Source organism: Mus pahari, chromosome 14 (assembly GCF_900095145.1).
Source record: "Mus pahari chromosome 14, PAHARI_EIJ_v1.1, whole genome shotgun sequence".
Taxonomy (NCBI): Eukaryota; Metazoa; Chordata; class Mammalia; order Rodentia; family Muridae; genus Mus; species Mus pahari.
The window spans coordinates 68207089-68222404 of record NC_034603.1 but is presented as its reverse complement, the minus strand read 5'-3'; the positions used below and the strand labels follow the sequence as shown (position 1 = coordinate 68222404).

Sequence of the window (15316 nt, the reverse complement as noted above, 5' to 3'; positions counted from 1 at the left end):
CCTGAAGGCGAACTTGGCCTGGAAGTGGCTTGAGTCCTTGACCTGTTCCATGGTGGCTCAATCTGGAGATGGCAAGGTAAGACTACCCTCTTCTCTACTGGCCCAGGAGACAACTATTCTTCATCAGCTTCTGAAATCCAGGCTTGGCTGCTTTCTCACCCGTTGCCCACAGTATGTCTCAAGACTTTCCATGAAGGAGTTTGGTGAAAGAGACAGAAGAAAGGAGAGCTAGGGAGTGGGGTGGGGGTGGGGGAGTAGGGCATCAAGAGCTGTTTCCATGGAAGAAAAAGCCCTGGAACCTGATGGACCGCAGAGTCAGTGGGGGTGAGGGGGCATGTCACCCAGGTACCCTCCCTACCTTCAACATACCATAGACAGTGATTCTCAGACTGCCATTTCTGCCCCTAATTAGCCATTGTCCCCTCCCCCATTGTCTCTTGCGAGTGTCCCAGCCAAGGCCTCTTTTGTGAACTTAGATTCCTGGGTGCAAGGTAACCTCATTAGTACTCGAAAACTGCCCTATCTCCAAGGAACAGGCAGACAGACAAGCTGGGGACTAGGGACAGGGCGGCCATTCTTTGGGTCCAACCTGGAAACGGTTCCCCTGCAAGATGCTAATCTTAGACGTGCCTTTGTCTGGTTTAAGGTGGACGCACATATTCACGTCTCCACCCCCCCCACACACACACACCTCAGAGCATTATAAACCCCTGGCCCCTGGAAGCAAGCCACAGAAGACAAGGGCCTCAGACTTCTTGGGTATTTGGACCACTGCACTGAAGCAACCATCTCTCCAGATTACCTTTCCCTGAGCTCCAGGCGCCATGAACTTTCCTTCTACAAAGGTAAAGAGCTAGAAATAGGGACGTAAATCATCAAACTACTGAGGCCATGATAGTGCTGGCCAAGGGCTGGGCTCATATTATCTTTCTAGTGTGTAGCACTGAGTCTGGGCGGGTTCTTGGCAACCATTGTGTGGGAGCTCACGTTTAATGAGTTCTTGTATTTCAAGATACTCTCTGTGCTTGTCAGTCATGTCTTGCACTCAACAGGTTAGTAGGGATGATCTTATCCCTGGTTTGTAGGTGAGGAAGGGCTATCCCGAGGCGGTGAGAAACTAGTTCAAAGCCACAATGTTCAGTTTCCCCAGCAAAGGAATAAACCTGCTGTGTGTGGAGGGAAGGGCTGCACTGAATAAACCCTTTGTTTCCAAGTCAGGCTAGTAAGTTTGGTGCAGACAGACTCAGAATCACCTGTCTGCGGGTGGAGGGTCAAGCCTTTAAATATGTTTGCACAGGACAAACTTCTTCTACCCCAGAGAAGCCTATGAGGGTTTCGAAGAGGATATGGCTCAGTGGTGTATTGAAGGATGAACTGGCAAAGGAGCTAGCCGCAGGAAACCAATTGACAGCCAAGCAGGATCAGAGGTTCAGAGCCAACTGACTGTGTGGAGTGAAACCCATTTGCACCTTGTCTCTGTCCCCTTTAGGTTCCCTGGGCCGCCGTGACGCTGCTGCTGCTGCTACTGCTACCGCCGGCGCTGCTGTCGCTTGGTGTGGACGCACAGCCTCTGCCCGACTGCTGTCGCCAGAAGACATGTTCCTGCCGTCTCTATGAACTGTTGCACGGAGCTGGCAACCACGCTGCGGGCATCCTGACTCTGGGAAAGCGGCGGCCTGGACCCCCAGGCCTCCAGGGACGGCTGCAGCGCCTCCTTCAGGCCAACGGTAACCACGCAGCTGGCATCCTGACCATGGGCCGCCGCGCAGGCGCAGAGCTAGAGCCACGTCCCTGCCCTGGTCGCGGCTGTCCGACAATAACCACCACCGCTTTAGCGCCCCGGGGAGGGTCCGGAGTCTGAATCCGTCTTCTATTCCTTATCCTGATCCAAACTTCCCCTTCTTCTCGTCACTGTCAGTCTCTAGGTAAATGGCAATAAAGACGATTCTCTGTTGGTGTGACTAATCTATGTTTCTGTGTGTCAAGTTCAGGCCTCCAGGGGGCGGGAAAGCATCTTGAGAATTGTGAGGAGTCTAGGGTCTGGAAGCAGCTTGTGTTTCTCATTGTAAATACTTACTTGGTCCGGAAGAACCCAGCAAGGAACCTTGCAGAGTGCTGGGGTGTAACACTTGGGGAGGTGGAAATGAGGTACCGATGTGCCCTCGTGTTGTTCTACTACCCACTTTATTTATTTAGAAACAGGGTATCTTCGGTTGCCCTGGAAAGACCAGCATGATCTTAAACTTAAATGACCCGACCTTACTGCCCTCTATTTCCCCGGTGGTGTTGATATCGCAAGTGTGCTCCACCACGCCTCTTTTATGCAATGCTGGAGGACTGACCCCAGAGCTTCATATATATTAATTAAGCAATCACTCTATCGACTGCTACATCCTCAGCCCCTACTGTTTTATAATAGGGACCTATACAGAGAGGTCCAGGAAAATCGCTCAAGGGCACAGAGTTCACCTGGCAAAGGCTGGATGTAAGGCTGCAGAAGAGGCAAGGCATCTGAGCTTTCGTGGGGAGCTTCCCGGAGCATCTGTAGTGTGGTCCAATGTACCGTGGAGTGTGAGCAATGCCACACTGGGAAGGAGGTGGGTAAGCTTGTGCAACCATTGCATATGTGCAGCAGATGTTGCACCTTGTATAGAATGGGAAGTCTGGGGATGGTTGTAAGCAGAGAATGGGTAAAGATTTGTCTCCTGCTCCAGCCAAAGGTGCCCACTGCAGGTTGAAGTGTGCTTCCCGCAAATTCACCCACGGCTATCTTAACCCTCCCCCCGACCCCCAGCATTTAGGAAGTGACCTTGCCAATGTAGTCAGCTAAAATGAGATAGGTAGACCTGTAATCCCGTATAAGTAGTGTTCTTACCCAAAAAAAAGGGGAGGGGGATTAGGGTACACAGAGAAACAGAAAGAACTCACATGAACACGGAAATAAAGACCAGGGCAATGTACCCACTAGCTAAGAAATGGCACAGGTCACCAGCAAGGGGAGAAGTTAGGGGAGAGTATGGAAGAAAGAGACTCTTCTTCACAGCCTTCAGAGGAATTCAGCCCTGAGTTGACCTTGAACTCAGATTTCCAGATCCTAGAATCGTTCAAGCCAACATTCGGTGTCACGTTGCTATAGCAGCCCTACAGCAGTAATGTAAAATCCTAATTTTACAGGGCCAGCAAGATGGCTCAGTGGACAAAGATCTTGCTGTCAAGACTGAAGAACTGAGTTCGATCCTAGGGACCCACAAAGTGAGAGAACCGACTTCAGAAAGTTGACCTCTGACCTCCACACCTGCACTACTGGAACAGGAATGTACACACACACACACACACACACACACACACACACACACGAATGCAAAAATAAATAAATGAAACAACCTTTTTTTAAAAAAAGAAAGAAAGAAAGAAAGAAAGAAAGAAAGAAAGAAAGAAAGAAAGAAAGAAAGAAAGAAAGAAAGAAAGAAAGAAAGAAATATCCAAATTCCAGCAGGAGGCACTGTCAACCAGACACCAGCCGCAGCGTGGGCCGCGTGGGGAAACCCGTGGGGTGGAGCTACGGGAGCAGCCAGGGAACCACGCGTAGGGGCGTGATCACCCTGAAAGAAGGGCGTGGCTACCGTTCCTCAAGCCTGGATGGTGGGCGTGTCTCCGAGTCTCTCCCCAAGAGACACGCGTGGGCCGCTCCCTTCTGGGAGGAGGGCCACAGAGGAGGGCTGCGGGTGTCTCTGGCGGCCCCTCCCGGTGCAGAGCCACGTGGTGGGCGCGGGCCGAGCCCTCCGGGGAAAACCTGACCCGTGGGGAGGTGGGGCGGGGTGGGGGTGGCGAATCCCGAAGTGCTGCTAAGCAGAGCTTAGAACTAACAGGTTCAGAGCACACAGGCAGCGGCAGCGAGAGGAGGGGAGGAGGCAGGCCGGCGCATGGGGCGCCCCGGCCCCGCCGGTAGCGCGCCCCCTCCGGCCAGGCCGCGCTGAACGCAGCCCGCGCAACGCCTCGAATCCATACCCGGGGCCATGCCGGTCATGAAGGGGTTGCTGGCCCCGCAAAACACCTTTCTGGACACCATCGCCACCCGCTTTGACGGCACGCGTAAGTAGGGCCGAGGCTGGGTCAAGTCTCCTTGGGACAGGGTGGGTATCTGGATGTGGTGAGATCAGAGGAGAGAGAATGGGGTACTGGATCTCCTAAAACCGTGGCAAAGAAACGGGGTGCAGAGTCCTTGAGAGTGGAGATCAAGACATGGAGCGCCGAGGGTGGTGGTGGGGGGAGGTTAGGGGGTGTGACTCAAGGCAAAAGCGGCTCTTTGTGCCACAAGACGGAGGAGGGGCCTTGGGAGCCACCCACTCCAGGGCAGAGCTGAGCTGGGAGTGTGTATAGAGGTATCTGTGGTGTGGAGATGGGACAAAGTGCTCTGGTGACTACAGCTGCCTCTGCCCCAGAAAAGAGAGAGAACAGACTTCAGCAAGACCTAACTGCATTAAGGTCACGCGCCCCCAAATCATGGGATATCCTTGTGTGAGGTGGGTGAGGCAAAGCGAGGGCAAGTACTTGAGACCGAGAAAACTCCCTACTAGCCCACCTGAGCTGGGTTCCGAAGTTCAGCACCCTGGACAGCCGCTCCTTCCCGGCCTCTTCTCCCGCCATTCCCTCTCCCAACTCTGGAACCCCTAGGTCTTCCTTTGTCCCTTTTCGAAACCTTGGCCGGCATTAGGAGACTAGGGGGGGCGGTAGCCGAGGGCGGAAACCAAGCCGCCAGGGCCCTACCCCCCCCCAACCTCCCTTGTTTCCATAGCGCCAATCACCGAGGCAACGGGCCCTGGGATGGAAGAAGTAGGCTGTGCCCAGGACCCAGTGCTTCCTAGGAACCCTCAGTGTCCCGATCAGACACCACATCCCCTGACAGTACCCTCTCCTAGAGTCCTTGGACTGTTTGTGCCTCCTACCTCATCAACTAAACCTATCTCTGCGTGTCCCCCCACCCCCCAAACCTCTAATCCACTGAAGCTAGAGGGAGCCAACTCAGGTTCTGGTGCTGGGGTGGCTGCAGCTCACACCTCAATGTCTTCTCCAGTTTGACTTTGAGCATAAGGAACAGATCCTTTGAAACTCCTTTTAAAAAAAATATCAAAAAGTCGGCATTTCCTGGAAGGCAAGAAAGAGGGATGTGTCTCCCACAGTCTTTCCCTTACTTTAAGCACATTTATGAGTTTGGAAATTTTTTCTGCCTTTTGGTTTAACAATGAGAGAGTGTGAGATGTCATCAGAATCTTTGTCCTGCTCATTAAAAGAGGATGCCAGGGTGGTATCCAAGGATGTGCTTCCAAAATTGAGTGAATTGGGGGGGGGGGGAATCTCCTAAGTGCCAGCAGGCCCTCCTTCCCAAGTTCCCTGATACAACCCGCATCTAGGAGGGAAAGGCACATTGTGTCCCACTTTGTAAATAAGGAAGCTGAGACCTTAAGCCACATTGTGTAGGTGGTAGAAGTGAGTGCTGGAGTCCCTGCCCTTGCCACTCTTTGTTGCTTTCCGCAGTCACACTTCCCCGGCTTGAAAGTAGGAGCATGAACCACATGGCCTCATGGGGTTCCTTATGTAGACCTTCATGAGCTCCGGGTCACCCTTGTTGTATGCCCTGTGCTCATTTCAGAACATCTCAGAGGGAGATTGGGAACCGCCCTGAAGCTCCTAGCTCTCTGATCTCTGCCCGTGACTTGAGGGAACTGTTGTTCATGTCGAGGTTAGCTCCCCTCTTGGCTTGGCCCTGACCTTGACTTCTCCCTCCTGTAGACAGCAACTTCCTTCTGGCCAATGCACAGGGCCCACGGGGTTTTCCCATCGTCTACTGCTCTGACGGCTTCTGTGAGCTCACAGGCTACGGCCGCACCGAGGTCATGCAGAAAACCTGCAGCTGTCGGTTCCTCTATGGCCCAGAGACCAGTGAACCAGCCCTGCAACGGTTGCAAAAAGCCCTGGAGGGCCACCAAGAACACCGAACTGAAATCTGCTTTTACCGGAAGGATGGTAAAGAGCCTGACCTGGCCTGCCTGACATCTGCCCAAATCCCAGGCTCCACCCAGCAGTCTGCTAGGCACAGAGAAGCTGGGGGGCTTATCCTTCCATGGCCACAAGTTGCCTGTAGAACTAAGATCCTTTCTGGGCCTTAGTCTCTCCATCTGTAAAGTGAAGGGGCCAGGTGACAGTTCTCTGGGAGGTGTCTCCCAGCTCTAAACCTTCACCAAAGCCACTGACTAATTGGAGACACCTAGGAGGACCAAAGGCCTGCACGGGGATGCCCATGCACCTCTGCCCTCTCTCTCTCTCTCTCTCTCTGCCCTCAGGCTCAGCCTTCTGGTGTCTTCTGGATATGGTACCCATCAAGAATGAGATGGGGGAGGTTGTGCTTTTCCTATTTTCCTTCAAGGACATCTCTCAGAGTGGAGGCCCAGGACTTGGCTCACCAGGAATCCATGGGGACAATAATCACGGTAACTATAGGTCTGGGTCACAGTCGACTGCGCTCTTAAGATGCACCCCCAACTTATCTCCATCCGCTTTTTTTTTTTTTTTTCCCCAATAGAAAACTCTCTTGGGAGGAGAGGAACTAGCTCAAGACTTAGGTCCACAAAGAGGCAGAACCGGACCGTCCTGCACCGGTTGACTGGCCACTTTGGTCGCCGGGGCCAGGGAAGTGTGAAGACCAACAGTGTGAGTTCCATCTCCGAGGGAGATTCACATACCCTCCAGCCTTAATTCCCTGTTGGTTCAGTCTCCCTCTGCTAGCTCGCTCCTCTGCCCGCCCGCCCGCCCGCCCACCCGCTTCCTACATGCTTCTTTCTGCTTCATCACCTGTGCCCCCTACCAGTCCCTCCTCCAATCCCCTCCCCCTGCTTCCTTTTCTTCAGTAGGTGATTGACCATTGCTTTGGTGATGTCACAGGGGGTGGGACTCTAGCAGTGATCCTCCTGACCCCCTTCCTGACCCCCGCTCCCGGGGCCAAGGTTATATCATGAGGGATGAACTCACAAGCTGCTGTGGTCCTAGGAAGAAAGCCCCTGTTGTGGACCTAGCATCCCACCCTGTGTGCCACCCCCAAGGTTCCTGACCAAGCCAGGTGATGTGTCCCCCATCTGCGTCTGTAGCCTGTTATAGGCCATAGGAATGGTTCAGCAGAGCTAACTTCCTCCCTGTGAGGGCGTGCTCACCCCTCACTAGGTCCCTAGAACTCAGAAAGCACTACAAAGAAGTTATGAGCCTTCAGCTTGTATCATTGTCATCAGCCCATCTTCAAGTAGGGCGAGGGTCAGTCCCTGTAAATGCTGCTGATAAGGCAGGATTTCTTTAGAAGCTACCTGAGGGTGTTATGTGGAGATTTAATTGAGTGATAGAGTGCCTGCCTCGAAACAGGGCCTCTGGGTTAGGTCCCCAGCATAAGAAAGGGAAAAGAAGAAAAGGTGTCAAAAGGAAGAGCTACAAAAAGAAACCTGAGCTATAGCACGGTACAGATGCTGACCTGAGAATTCCCTGCCCCCAACCCCCATATCTTCCATCTCCTTTCTGGCTACCCTTGCAACACCAACCTTCCCCCTTTCCCTATCCCCAGACTCTCCCTTCCCTCCTCAGCCTCAACTTTTCTTTTCCCTAAGTGTCCCCAACCACTACCCCTCTCCCTTTAGAACGTGTTTGAGCCAAAACCATCAGTGCCTGAGTACAAGGTGGCCTCCGTGGGGGGCTCCCGCTGCCTCCTCCTCCACTACAGCATCCCCAAGGCCGTCTGGGATGGTCTCATCCTCCTCGCCACATTCTACGTCGCGGTCACGGTCCCCTACAACGTCTGCTTCGCGGGTGATGATGACACCCCCATCACTTCCCGACACACCCTTGTCAGTGACATCGCTGTGGAGATGCTCTTCATCCTGGGTCAGACCCTCTGCTCTACCAACCTGGAGGGTGGGCTGTGGGGAAGCCCCCCTCCATTCTGGGTTTGCCAGGCTCTTCCTTAGCTTGAAGAGTCTTCTCTTTGTAGTTCTGAGCTCTAGGGGCCTAGTGAGGAGTGAGTGTGCTCTCAGAGGGGGAGGAGGATTACCCCCCAGACCCTGTAACTCCTGTAGTACCTAGGGCCCTGCAGCCTTCAGTCTTGTGGCCTTTCCTTCCTATAGATTATCCAAGAGTCTCAGCTTTCTTCACTTTGACTCCTCCTCCATTCTGGGCCTCCTAGCTTGCCCCATTCATTAGCTACCTGACCTGAGAGTTCAGGCTATGGTCCCTAGCAATCGTCTCTTGCACTCCTCAGACATCATCTTGAACTTCCGCACCACCTACGTGTCCCAGTCTGGCCAGGTGATTTCTGCTCCTCGGTCCATTGGCCTCCACTATCTGGCCACCTGGTTCTTCGTGGACCTCATTGCTGCTTTGCCCTTTGACCTGCTGTATGTCTTCAACATCACTGTGGTGAGTGACCCCTCCCCCTCACCCCACCATGCATCCTAGCTTCTGAACTCCAACCCAGCCTCTCCCATGAGAGGAGCAACCACACACCCAGTTACTGTCCTATCAATTCACATGCAGATAGGTGTTCCTCCAACCCTGCCATGGGCATAGCCCTGAGCCAGGCACTGGGAAGGAATCCAAAGGGTCTTTGCTCTTGGAGAACTCAGCTCACAGTCTTTGAGGGAAGCTGAGAGAACCGAATGCTAACTATGGCTACCAAGGCGGCATTGGTCTACCGCCAGCTGAGTGGTACTTTTCACATTTTTTTATTTCACAAACAACTGATGAGCATTTAGCTGTCTGCAAACACTATATGGGGTCTGGTCAGTGGTAGAAAGAGACAAGGAACTGGCCCTCAGAGGCCCCCTTCAGATTGGTGAGACAGACAAGAATGATGGAGGGAGGACATTAGACACAGAATCGCTGAATGGGAGATGCCAGCCGCTGCATGGTCAATGCTGCACAGGGTCTGGGCTGGCCTTGGAGATCTGGGCTGGAACACCAGTGTATGCAAAAACATTCTGAAATCAGGCCAGCACCTGGGGGCAGAAGCATCCCAGCTGGGCAGGGGCTGAGGTGGTCTGGGAAGGAACTGTTCCTGGGGGAGGCGGGAACGGAGCCAGGCCTCCAAGAATGAACAGGATTTGGCTAGCAAAGGATGAGACGCCAGAGAAAGAGTGTAGTAAGGCAAGCCAGGGAGTCAGAGCTGGGGAGTGTACCCGCACCCGTGTCTTCACTTGGGACTGCCTGGAAATGCCCAGGGTGGTCGGTACGGAGGCCAGATAGTAGGTCTTTTCTAGTCCAAGGTGAGGCAGTGTTGCCCTGTGTCCCCAAGCCCCCTTGCCATTGTGGGGGAAGTGAGGTGGAGACCAGTTTTCCTGTGTGCTCTCCCTGCCTCACTCAGCTATAGCAGGAAACCACCTACACAAAGCCGGATTTAACTAGCCGCCAACGGGCTGTGGGCCCCTTCTCCTGGTTGTGCACATGTGTGTGCATGCTCCTACACACGTGCGTGTGTGCGTGTGTAAGTCTGCCCTGAGGTCCTAGCCATTCAGAGAAGACTACCTGTCCTCGGGCTTGTACCCATGCCTCTATGCCCACGAGATAGTCAGTGAAGCAGACAGCTGTCCTTACAGGAGAGGTGTGCTGCAGAGAGCCACCAGCCCCTCCTGTCAGGATGGGGAGAGGATGTCCCCTGTCCGCTCTCGTCTTCGGGAGTACATTACAGATCAGTACTGTACTTTCACATACGTGGCACCCTTCAGCAACAGTTCTTCCATCTCTTTTCAAATGTTGCTCTGAAAGCTTGGTCAGAACTATGTCTTCAGACTCCCCATCTCATATTCTTTCCTATAGACGACCTGCTTCCCGGATAAGCAGGATCTCCAAATGCATGGCTTAGGGGAGATGAGGAGCTACACCAGAAGCCTGAGAGAGCTACAATGGAAATAGAGGCTCAGACACTTTAAAGGAGTCATTCCCCCCCCCCCCGTATTCGGGTCAAAGGACAATGAGAGAAGGGTCCTTACAGGTGCAGGTTGAAGGTTAATGTGTTTAGTTGCCTTCAAGAAGATCCATGTTGGGGAGCCAGGGCCTCCTCCTTTCTAGCCCCTTCGAGAGGTAGTACTGGAGCAGTGTAATGCCAGGGCCCTGGGGTATGGTCTTCCACGCGGCTTCCTGAAAGGGTGGTGAGGGCCTTCATATCAAGCCCTAGAGCCTATAGCTCTAGCTGGCAAGGTGTGTGTGTGTGTGTGTGTGTGTGTGTGTGTGTGTGTGTGTTAAGAAGGAGTATGGCTACTCCTTGTTTGCCATATTGATTAGAAGGCCTAGTTGAAGTGTTAATAATTAGAACAAAACCAGCACATTTGGAGATATGGAGAGAGAAAAGAAAGAGAGAGGGAGGGAAAAGGAGGGAGGGAGGGAGGGAGGGAGGGAGGGAGGGAGGGAGGGAGAGAGACTTGTATAGAATGTATAAGGTACTGGGTTTGATCCCTGCATCCCTTTCCCCATAGCAGTAGAACTAACAGATGTTTACAGGACCCTGGCTAGACACCAGGGCTCCATCAACATCTAGCTCACAGCAAGTGTCCACCAGTCCTGCCTTCCTTCTTACCTGTAGCTGACCTACAAGCAGAATGGTAGTTCCCAGGCCCCTTATTTGACCCCATTCTATTCGGTACACTTCCTGATGCCTGCTTGATGGTTTCTAGGGCAGTGGAGCTCTGAGCAGGGATCTTCCATAGATCATTCATTCTGTTCACCTGCTCTCTGCCAGCTCTGGCAGGGCTTGTGCCTGGATCACCCTCTAATGCTAGGAGGCAGCTTAGTCCCAAATGGACTTGGTGCCCTTCATCTTGAGTCTGAGTTACAGCTCTGTTATTTCCTTGGTCTCTGACCTTGGAGCAAGTCACTTGTGTCTGTGAGCCCTATAAGGTTCATTCATCAGCAAAGCGGGTCTGGGATGATAACTGGCCCAAAGACTTGGAAGGTTGTTTTTGTTTATTTTAATGAGGTCTATAAATGCCTGGTGTAGTGGTGGAACGATGCAAAATAAGTCCTCAGTGGCTAAGTTAATTATTCTCTCCTGATGCATTTTAAAGTCACTTTCTCAGGACAGCAGGGATAGTTTTTTTGTTTTTGTTTTGTTTTTTCCTTCTTTTCGGCTTCCTCTGGCTCCTGGGTGCCTAGGGGGAAGAGCTTGGGTGGGGGTGGGGCTATGTGAGAGCTCTGGGGAAGTGTGCCTGCTAACAACCTCCCCCGCTGCCCTCCTGCAGACCTCGCTGGTACATCTGCTGAAAACTGTACGGCTGCTGAGGCTGCTGCGGCTGCTGCAGAAGCTTGAGCGGTACTCACAGTGCAGCGCAGTGGTGCTCACATTACTCATGTCCGTCTTTGCCCTCCTTGCTCACTGGATGGCCTGCATCTGGTACGTCATCGGGCGCCGGGAGATGGAGGCCAATGACCCGCTGCTCTGGGACATTGGTGAGCCACCAGCCTCAGACGTTTTTCCCTTGGTTGCTACCTCTCAATCTCTCCTATCCCCCAAACGGATGCTACCGGTACTCGCCCACTTCCTCATCCCATCTGATAAGATGTTCTGTGGAGATCAAGTATGGAGACACTGGGGTTTTGATGGTTTGGAGACAATGGGGCAACTTTCAGCCTAGCTGGGAATGAGACCAAGATCGGTGATTGGAGAAAGTCATTGATGGAGAGAGGGTATTTCAGACAGGGAAAGCAGCATGTGTAAAGGCTTATTTAGAAAGAGCTTATAGTCTGTCAGCTTGATGCCATCATCAATTCCTCCTTAGACACAATTAATGGAGCAACTGTTGAGGAGGAGGCAGACCCAGGCCCTCAGTCTCTCCTTGGAAAGTAGGTCAGATCCTTGGCGCTGTTTCTCCCACTCCATCAGCCCACACTGACCCACCACTTGGATCTCCCTCCATCTCTACCACCTTGTCCAGTCTAACCCACCTTCCACTCTTCATGACTCCCTCAATGGGCTCAAGGGTTAAGAGCACTTGTTGGCCTTGCAGAGGACCTGGGTTCAGTTCCCAACATCCCTATGATAGGTAACTCACAGGAGATCTACTGCCCTCTTCTGACCTGTGCAAGTGACAGACAGACAGACGGACAGATGGACATGGACACACACACACACACACACACACACGGTACAAATACATAACATGTTGACTAACACTCATGCACAGTAAAAAATGAAATAAATAAATCTATAATAATAAAAAAAATCTGTCGGGTGTGGTGGCACACGCCTTTAATCCCAGCACTCAGGAGGCAGAGGCAGGCGGATTTCTGAGTTCGAGGCCAGCCTGGTCTACAGAGTGAGTTCCAGGACAGCCAGGGCTCTACAGAGAAACCCTGTCTCGAAAAAAAAACCAAAAAAAAAAAAAACCCAAAAAACTATAATAATAATAATTTTAAAAAGTAGTAGACACTGACCCATTCCCTACATCTACTTGTGTCCATATATAACCATTTGCAAACACTCATACACATTAAAAATAAAATAAGTAAATCTGTAATAATAATTTTAAAACATAATAGACACTGACCCACCCTGGTTCTACCCAGGCCCTTACATAATCTTGTCACTGCCCTCTAACTCCATGCTGTGCTCATGTGTCCGAGGCAGGCCTGTGTGATCTGTGTCCCCACTGTCTTCTCCTGTACAGCCCGTGTACACTAGCTGCCCTCCTGGACCTAGTAACCGCCGATTTCTCACTATGGGCCTTGTACATATTTCTCCCTGAGAGGCCTGGGCTCCTTTCTTTCCCCAAGGTGAATTTTCTATTCTCTCAGATAAATACCATGTCCTAAGAGAGTTATGTCCCTAAGATCCATATTCCTCCCCCCTCCCCTCTGCCCAACCAACCTGCTATGGTTTCTTTTTTCTTTTTTCTTTTTCTCTCTCTCTCTCTTTTTTTTTTCAAGACTGTATAGCCCTGGCCTGGAACTCACTTTGTAGACCAGGCTGGTCTCAAACTCAGAAATCCGACTGCCTCTGCCTCCCAAGTTCTGGGATTAAAGGCGTGCACCACCACTGCCCGGCCCTGCTATAGTTTCTAATATACTTCTGTAGCTTGCCTTCCACTTGTAATGGTTTGTTTTCGTTTCCCCTTGACAGTGTTAACAGGTGATGGTAGGGACAGCCCTGGCTGGCTCAGATCTCAGCATTTTCCCTACACACACACACACACACACACACACACACACACACACACACACACACACGAGAAACACACAGTAATGTACCAGAGAGTTGAAGGGGCCCCTGTGGTCAGCGGTGTATGGAGTGGGTAGCCTTGGAATCAAGGGTAGGCAGTTCCTGGCCTCCGGGCCCAGTCACAGCTGCTCAGCACACTTCCTGTCTCAGGGGCTACAAACTGCCCTTCTCCTCTATAAATATGTATCCAAGGCCAAACAGGCAGATCAGGGAAATGCGGTTTCCAGTGCTTGTGTAGCCGTGATTTCTTCCCTTGCTCTTATCACAGGTTGGTTGCATGAGCTGGGCAAGCGGCTGGAGGAGCCTTATGTCAACGGCTCGGCGGGTGGACCATCTCGGCGCAGTGCCTACATCGCTGCGCTGTACTTCACGCTGAGCAGCCTCACCAGTGTAGGCTTCGGCAACGTGTGTGCCAACACTGACGCTGAGAAGATCTTCTCCATCTGCACGATGCTCATAGGCGGTGAGGCCAGACCCACTATTTGCAGGGACTTGTGTACAGGGAAATAAGCCTCAGAGAAAGGAAGGTGCCCACCCAAGTTCATACAGTCACGTGTTCATTTGCTGCCCATGACTGTGCCCATAAACAGTTGTGATCTCTTTCAAGGGGTAAAAATACCCAAGGTCATGGCCAAGCGGGTGATGAGAGAGGAGTATGGGTGTGCCCCATCTAAGGATCGCCACCTACTTCCCCCTACTTCAATTGCTAGTTGTACTCACAGGAGAGCTAGCGGGCTCCTGTGCTAGCTCTCCTTCCCCAGAACCTCTGAGATGCCCCCATCCAAGGCAGGGTGATTCGGGGAGTACAAGTTGCAAATGTGCGGTGTGCACCTCTGATACTCTGGGTTGCCACCTCTGTAGCGCTGATGCACGCAGTGGTGTTTGGGAATGTGACAGCCATCATCCAGCGCATGTACTCCCGACGGTCGCTCTACCACAGCCGCATGAAGGATCTCAAGGACTTCATCCGAGTGCATCGTCTGCCCCGCCCACTCAAGCAGCGCATGCTCGAGTACTTCCAGACTACGTGGGCAGTCAACAGCGGCATCGATGCCAACGAGGTAGCGTTGAGCAAGGGCTCCTGCCATGTGGCAGTGCAGTAAGGAAGGGCTAGTGCCTCTCCGGGTGTGGAACAGAGGCAACCGGGGTGTAAGGAGACACCGGGCTCTCAGCAAGGACGTGCACCCAGCCAAATCCAAATCCCTCTCTTTGGTGCTTGAACGTGGAGGTTGAAAGGAAGCAGAATGCTTGAGTCTGGACTTGAGCGGACACCTTGCCTTCTCTGGGCCTCAGTTTCCCCGTTGTGGTAGGCTTCACAGTTTGCCCCAGTACTAGAGTGGGCCAAGCCATCCTTCTCTCTTATGTACCGATCCCAGTGGAGAATGGGGCAGTAGCTAGAGATGATTACAGGCAGCCTCGGCCCTAAAGGAGACCCTAAGAAAGGTGAGAGAGGGGGCCCAGTATAGAGAAACACGTCGTGACTGGAACCATATAGGAGTGAGTTCCTGAAGTAGGGCCCTCATTGTGTCTGAGCCCAGAGGGGACAAGGAAGATGGCAGAGAAAGGGATACATCATGGACAAGAGAATCAGTCTGCCAGGAGATCATTCCACCCTCTCCCCCAAAAAGGAAGCAACCTAGGTTCCTGAGTGCTGGTAAAGTAGAGCAAATGAGTTCAAGGATTTGAAAGTAGTAAAGTCAGTTCCAGAGAGGGGAGGCTGTGTTGGGAGGGGTGCAGTGCCAGAGTCAGGGCTCGGCAGCTGCAGCCCCAAGAGCAGATAGCCTTGAGTTTGCAGTTTTATCCTGTCAGATCTCTAAGAAGGGGGTGCGGCAAAGAGGGTGGAGGAGGAAGCAGATGGGAAGCATTGGCCAGAAAAGGACCCACAAGAGCAGGCAAGTTCTAGTTGGTTGCAAGAGAGCAGCTCACGGGCGTGGTGGCGCACCTGGGAGACAGAGGCAGGAGGATTTCTGAGTTCGAGGCCTGCCTGGTCTACAGAGTGAGTTCCAGGACAGTCAGGGCTATACAGAGAAACCCTGGAGAGAGGGAGAGAGGGAGAGAGAGAGAGAGAGAGAGAGA

At 52.6% G+C, this 15316-nt stretch overlaps 2 protein-coding genes across 2 annotated transcripts in view; both read left to right on the top strand.

Moving 5' to 3' along the window:
• Window positions 1-330: 330 nt before the first annotated feature.
• On the top strand, window positions 331-1963 carry Hcrt (hypocretin neuropeptide precursor). The gene is made up of 2 exons (XM_021214050.2): window positions 331-845; window positions 1490-1963. Exons 1-2 carry the CDS (start codon window positions 825-827, stop codon window positions 1859-1861), a joined length of 393 nt encoding a protein of 130 aa, XP_021069709.1. The 5' UTR covers window positions 331-824; the 3' UTR covers window positions 1862-1963.
• A 1936-nt stretch (window positions 1964-3899) lies between these two features.
• Window positions 3900-15316, top strand: part of Kcnh4 (potassium voltage-gated channel subfamily H member 4) — an 18445-nt gene continuing 7028 nt past the window's right edge. Inside the window, exons 1-9 of the mRNA XM_029546157.1 lie at window positions 3900-4092; window positions 5791-6024; window positions 6342-6488; window positions 6581-6708; window positions 7677-7920; window positions 8294-8451; window positions 11265-11472; window positions 13509-13703; window positions 14102-14301. Of these exons, the coding sequence (XP_029402017.1) occupies window positions 4017-4092; window positions 5791-6024; window positions 6342-6488; window positions 6581-6708; window positions 7677-7920; window positions 8294-8451; window positions 11265-11472; window positions 13509-13703; window positions 14102-14301 (1590 nt within the window). The 5' untranslated portion in view covers window positions 3900-4016. The remainder of the gene's footprint in view (window positions 4093-5790; window positions 6025-6341; window positions 6489-6580; window positions 6709-7676; window positions 7921-8293; window positions 8452-11264; window positions 11473-13508; window positions 13704-14101; window positions 14302-15316) is intronic.

Bases quoted from the DNA above. Each gene is read 5' to 3' on its own strand.
- Hcrt (XM_021214050.2), top strand. From the start codon at position 825: ATGAACTTTCCTTCTACAAAG. The intron at 846-1,489 runs GTAAAGAGCTAG...TGTCCCCTTTAG, and splicing joins TGAACTTTCCTTCTACAAAG to GTTCCCTGGGCCGCCGTGAC.